Source organism: Macaca nemestrina, chromosome 15 (assembly GCF_043159975.1).
Source record: "Macaca nemestrina isolate mMacNem1 chromosome 15, mMacNem.hap1, whole genome shotgun sequence".
NCBI classification, from domain to species: domain Eukaryota; kingdom Metazoa; phylum Chordata; class Mammalia; order Primates; family Cercopithecidae; genus Macaca; species Macaca nemestrina.
Genome location: NC_092139.1, coordinates 106,595,175 through 106,608,426, shown reverse-complemented (window position 1 = coordinate 106,608,426; position 13,252 = coordinate 106,595,175). Strand labels below are relative to the sequence as shown.

The following is a 13,252-nucleotide window of genomic DNA, read 5'->3' as shown; positions in this document are numbered from 1 at the left end:
GTGGGAACTGGTCCCTTCCTGGCCCTCTTGAGGTCAGGTCAGGAAAGAGTGTGTAAGGCATCCATAGAACCTAGGGGGTGACTCTGGGCTCATGTCAGTGCTGCAGTCCTCAGGGTGACTGGGATAAGAGTGTGCACCGTCCCTGGGCCAGCTGGAGGGAAGGAAAGAGATTGTGCCCTTTTCTGGGGACTGAAAGCCCCTCCCCATTTCAGCCTCTGCGACACTGAGGGAAAATGAAAGACCCCACATCCCGCTGGAATTTCCACCAGAGCCCAGGACAAGTCCCTGGGGACAGGAAGGAGCTGGTTTCGCATGTGGGCAGCAGGGATGGGAGCAGGGAGAATGGCCTCCTTCACAGGTGCAGGCTTCACCCGAGATTTACCCTGGTCCCCTGTAAGTGGAGACAAGGCAGGTACCTAGCACGGGTCCAGAATATTGAGGGACAGAGCAGGGCAGAGGGACCTGGGCAGGTGCTGGGCTGTGCAGCCCAGGTCACCCTGGGACCAGAATGGAGGTCCCGCTTGGGTCTGGAGTCCATGCTGCTGTGTACGAGGTCCTGGCTCTGCCACCACTGTGGGGCCCCGTCTCCCTATACCCCAGAGGGACCACAGGCTCTCCGTTCCCAGCCCAGGTCCCAGCAGTGTCATGGGGCTGTGTCCAGTCACCTCACCAGGACTCACAGGGCTCCCAGGTCATGGGCAAAGCTGTGAGTTGAGGCCCAGGGGACAGGGAGCCTGGGCCCTTGGGGGGTGGGGTTCTAGGGGCCGGTGGGCGGGTCTGCCTGGGACCTGCCCTGTGACATGACTAACTGTGGGGTTCTTTCACCAGCTGAGCCCCTCTGGCCCCCCCTACACTGGCCTCTTTCCCAGAATGACTGCACATTTTTCATCACTTGCTTCCAACAAGTGGAGTTCGGGCGGTTGTCAAACCCAGAGACACAAGCAAAGGGCATCTTGCACAACCCGGTCCCTCCCGCACCCGCCCCTGTGTGGGAAACACAGGGCAGGGCTGAGGTGTGCCCTGGAGTGCTCTGGGGTGTGCCCTGGAGTGCTCTGGGGCACCTGGAGGAGGTTTCCTTTTGTCAAGTCTCTGTCACTGTGTGTGGGTGCATGTGTTGTGTGTGTTGTGTGTATGTGTGTCTTGTGTGTTTGTGTGTTGTGTGTCTTGTATGTGTTTGTGTGTGTGTTGTGTGTGTGTTTGTGTGTGTTGTGTGTATATGTGTGTTGTGTGTGTGTTGTGTGTGTATGTGTGTCTTGTGCATGTTTGTGTGTTGCGTGCGTGTTTGTGTGTTGTGTGTTGTGTATGTGAGTTGTGTGTGTGTTTGTGTGCTGTGTACGTGTGCTGTGTGTGTGTTTGTGTGTTGTGTGTGTTGTGTGTGTGTTGTGTGTGTGTTTGTGTGTTGTGTGTGTGTGTTGTGTGTTTGTGTGTTGTGTGTGTTGTGTTTGTGTCTTGTGTGTGTGTGTTTGTGTGTTGTGCGTGTTTGTGTGTTGTGTGTGTGTCTAGGCCAGGGAAGCAGTGAGTCGTTTCTGCCCAGGAGCAGCTGCGTGTGAGGCCAGTTCTTGGTCTTTTACGCGGCTTCTGCGGACTTTCCAGAAATCGTGAGGTGGGAGCCGCCTGCCGTAATCAGGCACATAAGTCACACATCCCAGAGCTGGGAACCAGCACAGAAGGCCCGGGACAGACCCCAAGCTGAAGCCACAGCCCTGACACCTGCTGCCCTAGCCCTGGGCTCCGTCTCTGCCTCCGGAGCCTCCTGTCTCCAGGGCTCAGCTCCCCTCCCCTCTGTGGCTGGGCTCTGCCTCCTGGGCTGCTCCTCTCCCCAGCCCTCTCTCTGGGCCCAGCCTGGATACCTGCGCCCTTCCTGGGCTGCTTCTGCTGACTGGCCCTGTCCTGGGTCTCAGCCACGGCCTCCCCTGGGCTCCCTCTCTGTGGGGGTGGAATCAGGAAGGGGTGGACACAGGGCTGCTCCGGAGGGCCCCTGCCTGCACCTGTGTGGTTCCTTTCCAACAGGGAGACTGGCTGCTGGCTGTCCTCTTACTGCTGGGCCTGTCCCTTCCAATCAGCGCCCGGGACTCTGTGAGTGAGGGTGGGGTCTGCATTTAGGTTCCTCTCCTGTGAGGTTTAGCTGAGTTTTCTGGCTCCAGAGGGATGTCGTGTGACCTTTGCCCCGCTACAGGTCCACTAACAAGGAAAGACATCTACACATTTGCTAACGTTTTGTTGTTGTTGTTGTTGTTGTTTTTTGAGACACAGTCTTGCTCTGTTGCCCAGGCTGGTGTGCAGTGGCGTGATCTCAGCTCACTGCAAGTTCTGCCTCCCGGGTTCACGCCATCCTCCTGCCTCAGCCTCCTGAGTAGCTGGGACTACAGGCGCCCACCACCACGCCCGGCTAATTTTTTGTGTTTGCTAGTGTTTATGTAAACACTTGCAATTCATGATACAATTGCTGAGCCAAAGCAATTATGGAACATTCTTAATGTTTTATTAGTCTAGATATGAAGCCAGTTAATCATTTCATTAATAAATTAAAAACAATTCTGAGAATATTGAGCACAATCTTACTATTATATACTTAGAACATAAGAGAAATTTTCCATTAAAATTAATTCACTCTGATTTTTTAAAAATCTACTTGGTCAGGAGCGCCTTGCTTCGCTGGTGTCTGTGAGCTGCTGGAGATGGTGGTGAACGGCCTGTTTGCATTTCTTGGAAGAAGATCTTTTATTCTGAGGCTCAACCCAGGTCTCTGCCTTCCTTAGAGACTGAGGCCCATCCTTCAGTTTCCCTGATTCTGGAAGAGCAGTGGGGTTGAATGGAGCAGGAGGTGAGATAGTGGAAAGAGGGCACAGGGAGGAGGCCTGGGGACAGTGACAATGATAGGAGAGGAGGGAGGGATGCGGGAGGTGGGAGAGAAAGGGGGGCTGTGAGAAAGAAAGGGAGGGATGGAGCTGGGCGCCCTGGGGGGAGCAGGAACCCAGAGGAGGCTCTGAGCAGAGGGAAGGCAAGGCCCGGGGAGAGGGGAGGAGGGGGAGGCCGATGGGGCACCAGGCAGAGGGAGGAAGCCGTCACCTGGAGAATGGCCCGAAGCCTTCCACTCAGGGCTTGGCTGTGCTCATCTAGTCCATCCCAGGGCTGGAAGGGACGTCCCTGGCGGTCCACAAAGGTGTCCCAGCAGTGCTTAAATTCTGAAAAGGGACAGGGGAGATAAGTCACACTCCGGCTGTGGGGACGGGGTGGCACCAAGAGCCCGTAACTCTCAGGACAGACTTCCCACGTCCTGGTTTCGGTCCCTCCTTTCCCTCTCCCTCCCCTAGGGACTGAGCTCCTTCATCAGGCACTTCCTTCCCAGTGGGATCTGGGCCAGCCCAGTTCTCATTTTTTCTGGAAGCCCCAAGTTCTGCTTCCACTTCCAGCCACCCTCCCTGCCCTCCCCGGGCCCACATCTCCTGGTCTGGCCTCTCTCTTCCCATAGACCGCAAAGTCGGGTCCCACAGCGCAGCCATCGTCTCTGCAGGCAGCGGACCAAGGCCTTTCTCCTTTTCTTCCCAGTGACCTCTCCTGCCCCCACCCACCCCACCCCACCCCACCCCACCCAAACCTTCCATTCTTACCCTCGTAGGTCATGATGGAGACTTGGGCCCTAGCATCCCGCAGCGTTCGCAGTGCCTCCTGATACAGGGGGTCGTAATCATAGATGCGGGCAGCGAAGATGCGCAGTCTCACGTGTTTGTTCTCCTGAAGGAACGCACGCACTTGCCCGGCACAGCCGCTCCTGAAGCAGGGGCTCCAGGAGATGAACCAAGTGACTCTGTATGTCTGGGCCGGGTCCAACTTCCAAGAAGGAACCTCACACAGGAAGCGCAGCTCCACGTGGCAGCCGTAATCACCACAGGGAAGATTCTTAGCCTAGAAAAGGAAACAGAGTGTGAGGTGATGTGTGGTGAACAGGGAGGGAGGGCCAGGACCAGGTGGGGCTGGGGAGGCGGGGGCCTCCAGCACAAAATTAGAGGGGTCACCAAAACCCCAGTTATTAGGATGCATGATTTTCTCTGCAGTATTAAAAATATCAAATGTTATGCAGAAATCCCAAGATAAGCAAAATATTGTCCATTAAATACAAACAGATCAGGAGCAATGAGGTTTGATTTTGCCCCACCTCCGATATACACGTGACAGCACTCTCCTGTCAGTCTTCGTTAAAATCTTCGGTTTTATTTGTCATGATCCATTTGTATTAAATTTGCCTTTTTAAAATATTGCATTAATTATTAAATTAGAATGTGTTTTCTCTAGTTACTGAGCATTTGGAACCCCCTTCAATTTTGTACCCAAGGTCAGAGCCTTCAGGACCCTCACCCCAGGCCCAGCCCTGCAGGGAGAAGCTACAGAGATGGGAGGGAGACAAGGAGCTGGCAGAGCCCCAGGGTCATTGGTCTGATGCCCCTGAGTGAGTGTGGTTCTTTCAAGGGGAGATTGACCTGCTCTACTCATCAACTCCCCTACTGCCATCCCATCTCAGGCCCATAATTCTAGAAGCTTCCATTCTGTGCCACAACCTGTGCTGAGCCCAGAAGTGATATAGACTTAGGCCAAAAGGCCACCAAAAGTAGTGGGGAAGGGAAGACCAGCAAGACTCACTCCAACATGGGAAGGTCCCTGGGACATGGGATAATTGTCATTATCATGACTTATAGAAATATGATATTTTCTCCAAACTTCAGAGAAAAGGATTTTCCACTAAGACTAGGAACTGGTCAAACTGGGGATAGCAGGGCAGCAAAGACTGTGATTGTGATGGGGACAAGAACAGGGAGGGACTCCATTCAGAGGGATCGCATGGTGGAGTGGATGACACGGTTTGTGCTGAGAAGGAGCTGTGGGACATTCCTGGGGGAGTCCCACTGCTTAGGCAGTGATGGAGACTGGCACCCTTCAAAGGATGTTCTAAGCAGTGTGTGGGTCCAGCAAGGCCCACACTGAGTTCACAGAGCCCAGAGAAGCCCCCAGTTTCCAGCACCAGAGCCAAGCAGAACCTGGCCTCTCCAGACAGAGGCTGTGCTGGGTAGGGTCCAGGGAAGAAAGTCCCACAGGCTCAGGGCCCCTCAGCCTGGCCTGGCCCAGCTCCTCCCCAAATGCTGGACATCCCTGCATCCTGACATGAGGCCTGTTCTGGCCTTGCTGTGGACTCCACCCCGGGCCGGACAGAACCCCTGATCGGCCTCTCCTGCCTCAGTCTCTCTCCCTGCAGGATGAGGCCAAAGAGCAGGCACAGGGGCATCCCGGCCTTGTGAGTCAGGTAGGCCCTGAGTTCTCAAATCCCACAGTTCCGAATCGCTCCTGGTGGGAGCTGCGTCCGTGAGGGGATCCTGGGAGGCTCCTCAGGAAGCACTTTGCCGTCAGGCAGACTCCACCCCACCTGGCCATGGAGAGTCACTGAAGCCGAAGTTCCCCCCGCCCCCAATCCCAGGGCCAAGCAGCAGCAGCTGCAGGAAGCACAGGTGACAGACACTCTGCGGGACACCACAGGTACCACCCAGAACCTTCTGCCTATGCGTGTCCATGGACTGGGAGGGCCCTGCCTGGATGCAGGTGGCTGGGTTGGTCACCTTGTTGCATAGAAAGCCCCTGCGCTCGTCCATCGGGACCCAGGTGCCATTGTCCAGGCGCTCCACCTCGTAGCACAAGTAGGTCTGGTGCCGTCCATGGACCGAAAGGTCATTGTTAAAGTTGAAAGTGAACGTGTTTGGATCCATCAAGTGTCTGTGGACAGCAAGGGGAAAGCCCAGAGGAGGAAGAGCCCTCCTGGACTGCTCTGCCTCCTCCTCCCTCCCCACACTTCCTCCCTTGCACCCCACCCTCCTTCCCCCTGCTCCCCACATCTCTTAGCACTGCCTCCAAACCTCCCCCTCTGACCCCTTCTGGGGTTCACTGGGAGATCACTGCAGCCCTGCGGCCTGTGTAAGCCTTGTCAGGGTCTCCCCAGGGTCAGCTCAGTGTGCTTAGTCCCTCTCCCTGGGGTAGAGCTGGGTCTCCTTTCCTGGCCTCACCATGCACCCCTGTCCTGGCTCAGCTCTCTCTCAATCCCTGCTGGAGATGGACCCGCTGGGGCTTCCTCCTGCCTGCAGGGTTAACTCCTACCACATCCAGCATCAGGACAGTGACCCTCCTGAGGGGGATTACTGGGGAGAGGAACCTGCCAGGACTTCTTTTCGGATAATTCATAGGATTTTCCACATCCCTTAGGGTGCCCTGAGGTCTCCCAAATGTGCTTCTCAGGCAGTTGAGATGGGGCAGTTCAGGACTCTTGGACTGGAAACACCAGCCCCACCTTGAAGGCCTCTCCCAGCCCCTCACTATGCATCCTGACATAACCAGAATTAGAAAAATCTCTGTTGAGGCAGCAGCAAAAGAAAGAAAGAAAGAGAGAGAGGGAGGGAGGGAGGAAGGAAAGAAAGAAAGAGGCTGGGTGTGGTGGCTCACACCTGTAATCCCAGCACTTTGGGAGGCCGAGGCAGGTGGATCACGAGGTCAGGAGATCGAGACCATCCTGGCAAACATGGGGAAACCCCGTCTCTATTAAAAATACAAAAAATTAGCTGAGCGTGATGGCGGGCGCTTGTAGTCTCAGCTACTCAGGAGGCTGAGGCAGGAGAATGGCATGAACCTGGGAGGCGGAGCTTGCAGTGAGCTGAGATGGTGCCACTGTACTCTAGCCTAGGCGACAGAGCGAGACCCCGTCTCAAAAAAAAAAAAAAAAAAAAGAACGAAAGAGGAGGGGAGGGGAGCAAAGGGCAGGGCAGGGGAGGGGAGGGGAAGGGAAGGGAGAAGGAAAGGAAAGGGGAGGGGAGGGGAGGGGAGGGGAGGGAAGGGAAGGGAAGAAGGAAGGAAGGAAGGAGAAGGAGAAGGGGAAGGGGAAGGGAAGAAGGAAGGAAGGAAGGAAGGAAGGAAGGAAGGAAGGAAGGAAGGAAGAAAGAAAGAAAGAAAGAAAGAAAGAAAGAAAGAAAGAAAGAAAGAAAGAAAGAGAGAGAGAAAGAAAGAAAAGAAAGAAAGAAAGAAAAGAAAGAAAAAGAAAGAGGAAAGGAAGGAAGGAAAAGAAAGAAGGAAGGAAGGGAAAGAAAGAAGGAGAGAAGAAAGAAAGAAGAAAGAGAGAGAAAGAAAGAAAGAGGAATGAAGGAAGGAAGGAAAAGAAAGAAGGAAAGGAAAGAAAGAAAGAGAGAGGAAGAAAGAAAGAGAAGGAAGGAAATAAAGAGAAAAAAGAGGGAAAGGAAGGAAGGGAAAGAAGGAACGAAGGAAAAGAAGGAAAGAAGGAAGGAAGGAAGGGAAAGAAAGAAGGAAAGAAGAAAGAAAGAAAGGAAAAGAAAGAAGGAAGGAAGGAAAGAAAAGAAAAGAAAGAAGGAAGGAAAGAAAGAAAGAGAAAGGAAGGAAGGGAAGGAAGGAAGGAAAAGAAAGAAAGAAAGGAAAGGAAAGGAGAGACCAAAACTGGGAACCTAGAGCAAGAGGCCAAGTCCAGAGAGAGGGTCAGGAGGAAAAGAGAGGCCCCAGGGGTTTGAGGATGAGAGGTGAGTGCTCATCAGAAAAGCTCGAAGAGGAGGCGAGGCACAGAGGTGCTCAGAGGGGCTTCCCATACCTGGGCCTGGATGCTGGGCTGCCGTCCATGTGCTTGTCTCTTCTCGGTTCCTGGTCTATGTCCTCCCGCGTCCTGCGACTTGCTCAAGGCGTGGTGTTGAGATCTTCACCAACATTCTCTTAGGATTCGAGAGCCTTAATATATCATCAAAGCGACCTGGAAGCTGCTGAGTCAGTGATACCCTGCCCCACCCCTTCTCCCTTCTCAGGCCACGCATGCCACCCACGTCAGCATCAGAACAAGGAAGTTCTCTGCCATGCCTTCGGGCAAGCTTTGGTTTTGATGTGCCCACTCTGACAGTTGACCCACCGGACACTGTGGAGTGACAATGGGGATGTAGACCTGGCCCCACTTTGCTCCTTTTGGGCCGCAGGAATCTGAAAGGCAGGAGACTAGGGGGCAGGTGAGAGGACAGGTATCCACACCCTGGAGAAAGGCCCTGAATAACACTCAGCACCCCAGAGAGCAGGCTCAAGGGCAGCCACCCTTATGTCCTCCACTGTGGCCAGTGCAGGATGTGCCCGGTCCAGGCTCCCTGGCACCTGCTGCATCCTGGGCTGTCTGTTAGTGTCCTGCGTCTTCTCTGGCTGTGGAGATGGGAGATGAGCAGGTCCTGCATCCTCCTATGCATCAGTGTACCTAATAATTGTAAACTAGAGTGAGGAGTGTTTTCATCCCCATTATCCAGAGGAGATGCTAAAGGCTCTGAAAGGTACCTAGAGGTCCAGCCCCTCCCAGCAAACAGAGTCCCCGGCAGGGACACATCCCCCCTGAGAAGAGCCACCCTGTGCCCTTTCTCCCACCTCTGGGCCCTGCAGAAATGTGAGGGACACTGTGCTCCTGCCCCAAGTGAGTCCCTGAGTCCCGGCGGCAGGTCTGGTGCCATCCTTTCCCAGGTCCACCTGCTGCACGCAGCACAGCTGCCCCTAGAAAGTGCTGGCCCTGTGGGCCCGGGGGCTGCCTCTGTCCTGCCTAATCCCCTGTCCTGGCTCTCACTAGACCCCCCTGTCCTTGGCCAGCTGTCCCATGCAGGGGAGTCCACGTCCTGGGGACAGTCCCACCCTGGCCACCCAGACCGAGCACAGCTCCTCACCCTCCCAGGCTGGCCGATGCTCACTGAGGTGGAAACCTCAGAGGAAGGTGGGAGCGATCCTCCCTCCTCAGCAGTGTCCCTGTCATCTTGGTGGGCGCCACTCCTCATGGACAGGCCAGAGGAGGCCCTGTTCCCTGCTGTGAGGACCCCTCCAATTCTGTCTCCCGATGTTGGACTCCTCTAGTCAAGAAGATGTCCCCTGGGGGCTGTCAACTCCCATTTGAGTGTCGGGTGGTTCCGGTGTGAGCTCATCTTGGTGTGTTGTGTGAGTCTGACCAGAGACCACCCTTCCCAGTTCACACTCCAGGCACACAGAGTGGGACGCCCCACGGTACCCCCAGCCCACCTGGGCAGAGACCACACCTGTACCAAGTTTGGGGTTCCCAGACATAGATGGGCTGTGGTCCTTGCTCATGTTCCCCCAAAGGCTTGTCCTTCCTTGGTGGTGTCATCTCAATCCAGCCACCTCTACTCTCAGCCCCAATTACTTCCTGTGCCCTGTGGGACTGTGGGAGGACCCAACCCTACCCCAACCCTTTCCGGTGGCTCCTGCTGCCCAGAGCGATGGCCTTTCCCCTGGCTTAAACTGCATCAAATGCCCCTGGAGCAAATACAGCCCTGGACCCACGGCCAGGACAGCCCACACATGAGCTTTCAACGGGGAGACCCAGGACAGCTGCATCACGGGACAACGCTTTGCTCAGCATCCCTGGGGCGTCTCCTGCGTCTCCTGCCTCTGGGTCCTCAGCCTTGGGTTCCAGGGTCTCCCCAGCTCACCCACCCTGGGCACATCCTCCTCCCTGCTGCTCCTGCCAGCCCAGGCCCCACTGGACTCACGACTGCCCCATGCCTGCTCCCCTCTCTAATCCAGACAGGTCTGGATCTTCCAGAATGTCTCCAAATCTGTAAGATCCACTTTACAGCCCATCACAGAAACAGGCATGTTGTCTATTTCTCCTTCTAGTTTTACAAACCAGGAAGGTTGGACTATCAGCACACCTGTACATCTGTGAACCTTCTCATTTGATGACAAAGATGGCCTCAGACTAAAATGTTCAAAGCAAATTGGGGCCCAGGTACTGTCCAGAGTTCAGTTCTCAGTAACTCACTGTACAAGCCATGCACCCAGGCAGGGCTCCAGAGAGGAGAGAAGAGAGGGTGTTGGGGGGGTCCCCACCAACAGAGAGGGAGGCCAGGACCCTCCCTGGCCAAGGGTGGACAGAGGGAGCCACTGGTTGGGCATCTGCTGCCCAGACATGAGTGGGGAACAGTCTCACTCTAGCCCCCAGACCCAGGAACTTCCATAAGGGCTACAACCTGGAACCTCTCAGTGAGCTCCCCAGAGACTTACGTGCCCCACCCTCTGTCAGTGCCTGCACCGACCACACCCACATCCTTCTGTGCACTAGGGCCTGACTCTCTCCGGGCAGGAATGTCCCAGATACAACTGGCCCCTTCCTGGTCCCCCTGTAGCCGGGGCAGGGCGGGTCTGTAAGGCGACAGGGGAACCCAGGGGTGGTTAAGAGTTTGCACCTTTCCTAGGCCAACTGTGAGGAAGATGGAAGGAGGCTCCACCCTTTCCTGGGGAAGGACAGCCCCTCCCCCATTTCTGTCCCTGGAACGCTGGCTGAACAATCAATGTGATAAATGTGAAAATGTGATAAAATACCAGGTCTTGCTGGAGTTTCCACGGTAGCCTGGGGAAGTTCCAAGGGGAGAGGAAGAAGCTGGATCCCCAAGGGAGAGGCAGGAGAACGGCCTCCTTAACAGGTGCAAGCTTCCCTGGGATTTGCCCAGGTCCCCTGTAAGGAACTCTGGGGACAGGGCAAGTGCCCCACAGGGGTCCAGACTGGGTGAGAGGGACAGACCAGGGCAGAGGGACCCTGAAGCAGCCCCTGATGGCTGGGCCACTCAGCTCATGTCACCCTGGGACGAGAACAGAGGTCCCGCTAGGGTCTGGAGTCCATGCTGCTGTGTACGAGGTCCCGGCTCTGCCACCACTGTGGGGCCCCGACCCCTACAGCCCAGAGGAACCACAGGCTGCCAGTTCCTAGTCCAGGTCTCAGCAGTCTCATAGGGCTGTGTCCAGTCCCCTCCCCTGGACCCACAGGGCTCCCAGGTCATAGGCAAAGCTCTGAGATGAGACCCAGGGAAGCTGGGAGTCTGAGGAGCTCGGGACAGAAAGGACTCCCTGCTTCTGTGCACCGCCCCTAACAGAGTGACATGACAAAAAGACCCTTCCTTGGGATACCCCAGACACACCCAGATGCCCACTTCAACACTGTCCATGGAGCAGGGTGAAGGGACAACCTCAGTGTCCACCTGCTCCTCTGGCTTTGATTCTGGGCTCTGACAACAGCCCTGCCCTCCTCATCCTAGAAGCAAGTGATCAAAACAGCCAAAGGATCTCTCCAGGCAAAGGGGCCAAGCTGGGGGCAGACAGAGGGTGGGGGGGAAGGGAGGTGGAGGGGTGGCTGCACCTGCCCTTGGACAGGGGACAGTGCTCTCCTCCCAGGGTGGGGCCCTCTGTCCCCCGTGCCCCCACTGGGGTGGCCTCTTTGACCAGAGTGACTACACGCTGTCCATTTTTCGGCCACTTGCTTCAAGGGGTGGAGCTGGGGCTGCTGTCAGAACCCAGAAATGAAAACGAAATGATCGGGGTTGATGACGTGGCTTCCCCATTACTCTTCCCGGTAAGAATTGCTGCAATCCTCTGACTTGGGGCAGAGCTGAGGTAGACATCTGGGTGTGTCTGGGAAACCCTGGGGAAGGTTCCTTTCTGTCCCATCGCTGTCTGTGTGTGCTTGTGTGTCTGCGTCTTTGCCACCAGAAGGGGTTGGGCCTGTTTGCTCATGAGCAGCTGTCGAGGAGGCCCACTGTGTGCCACGTACGCGGCTCCTGAGGTCCTGAGGTGGAAGCCCCACTGTATCCACCGCCCCGCGGGGCAGAGGAGGAGCCCAGAGGAGGAGGAGGGGCGTCCCGCCTCGTGGAAGGCCAGGAATCGGAGAGACCAGTGTCCCTTGTGCTGGGGTGGCACAGTGGGGTCCCTCTCTCCCTCTCCCACCCCCACACTCCTGGTCAGCCTCCTCCTGCTCCAGCCCTGGCTGCCAGGGCCGGCCCCTGACCTTCTCTATGGGGTGGGACGCTGGTGAGCCACATATTCCTGGAAGGACCCTCAGCACAGAGTGAGCCCTGGACGGTAGATACATGTGATTGACATCACTCACTTCACCAGCCCATCTGCTCCCTCCCTTCCTGATGCAGGCAGCAGGAGAGGGGCAGAGACACAGACATTCCAGGAGGGAAAACCTTCTAGAAGAACCTACTTGATATGCCTGGTATCCTTGGCTCCCAGACAAGTCTGGACTACCGATCCCCCATGGTAGAAAGGGCCCTTCCACGAGATACTCCCAGACACAGCCAGATGCCCCATAGAGAAGGCAGTGGGCAGGTCCTCGTGGTCCCGGCCCCACCCAGTCCTCCGAGGGAAGCACCCACAGCTGTTTCTGCTCCTTGGCCGCCGACACCCCAATGGCATCCCCGGAGGGCCTGGGCTGCCCCTGCACGGTGAGCTCCGGGCCAGTGAGAGCTGGGGGCCCTGCTCTCGGCACCACCCTCCTCCAGGGATGGAGACCCAGGCCTTGGCTCTGTGAGCTCCTAGATCTGTTTCTGGATGCAGCTCCGCTCCCTCTGCTGTGCACACAGTAAGTGCCCAGCATGTGCACCATGGCTCAAGTTGGGGATGTAGGAGTCTGAGCTGGGAGGAAGGGCCTGGCTTCCACCTCTGGCTCTGGATGGAGAGGGCACCAAGCTCATAGTGTCATTCGTGTCACTTGGCCGTTCATTCATGCTGGGCAGAGGTGCTCTCGCAGGCTCCTGTGTGTACCGCATGGTGTCTTCCACTGTGCAGAAATTTCAAATATAACCCAGTCAAACATATCAGGCTGTCTTCCCTGGGGCTCACACCTAAGGTCATGGCTGCACCGCCCTTCCTAAGTGTAAAAATTCTTACCTGTCTCTCCACGGTATGTCGATTCTCCAGGGAAGACTCCATGTCCGCCTCGTGGAAACACCCGGAGCAGAAAAGGCAGCATCCCCGTGGCAGGGGGGCCCAAGGGCCATAGTGTTTGGCATTGTGTGCCTTGTGTATGCCAGTTTTCTCAAAACAAGATTACAAAAGTGTTTTCCTGTGTTTCCTCCTATCCTCTTGCATATGTAGATAAATATGCATGTGTGAGACACACATGTACACACACACGCACACGCACACACACATGCACATGCACACACACATGCACACATATACACGCACACACATATGCACACACATGCACATACACACACACACGCACACACACACGCACACATGCACCGACACATGCGCACACACGCACACACACACATGCACACACATGCACACACATGCACACGCGCACACACATGCACACACACATGCGCACACATGCACACACGCGCATGCACACACAGAATGCACACACATGCACACACACAGGCACACACCACCACACATT

At 55.9% G+C, this 13,252-nt stretch overlaps 1 protein-coding gene and 1 long non-coding RNA gene across 2 annotated transcripts; one reads left to right on the top strand and one right to left on the bottom strand.

The window, feature by feature from the left end:
* Positions 1–2,008: 2,008 nt before the first annotated feature.
* Positions 2,009–3,679, top strand: LOC139358957 (uncharacterized). The gene is made up of 3 exons (XR_011614452.1): positions 2,009–2,076; positions 2,641–2,824; positions 3,620–3,679. It is a non-coding gene; the product is annotated as an uncharacterized lncRNA (long non-coding RNA).
* On the bottom strand, positions 2,658–7,772 carry LOC139358956 (apolipoprotein B mRNA editing enzyme catalytic subunit 3A). The gene is made up of 5 exons (XM_071080961.1): positions 7,628–7,772; positions 5,607–5,760; positions 3,612–3,906; positions 3,070–3,185; positions 2,658–2,791 (listed from the first exon to the last, which is right to left on the bottom strand). Exons 1-5 carry the CDS (start codon positions 7,654–7,656, stop codon positions 2,777–2,779), a joined length of 609 nt encoding a protein of 202 aa, XP_070937062.1. The 5' UTR covers positions 7,657–7,772; the 3' UTR covers positions 2,658–2,776.
* Positions 7,773–13,252: the final 5,480 nt, after the last annotated feature.

Bases quoted from the DNA above. Each gene is read 5' to 3' on its own strand.
- LOC139358956 (XM_071080961.1), bottom strand. From the start codon at position 7,656: ATGGACGGCAGCCCAGCATCCAGGCCCAG. The intron at 5,761-7,627 runs GTATGGGAAGCC...TGCTGTCCACAG, and splicing joins AGCCCAGCATCCAGGCCCAG to ACACTTGATGGATCCAAACA. The intron at 3,907-5,606 runs GTGACCAACCCA...TTCCTTTTCTAG, and splicing joins GGGGCTTTCTATGCAACAAG to GCTAAGAATCTTCCCTGTGG.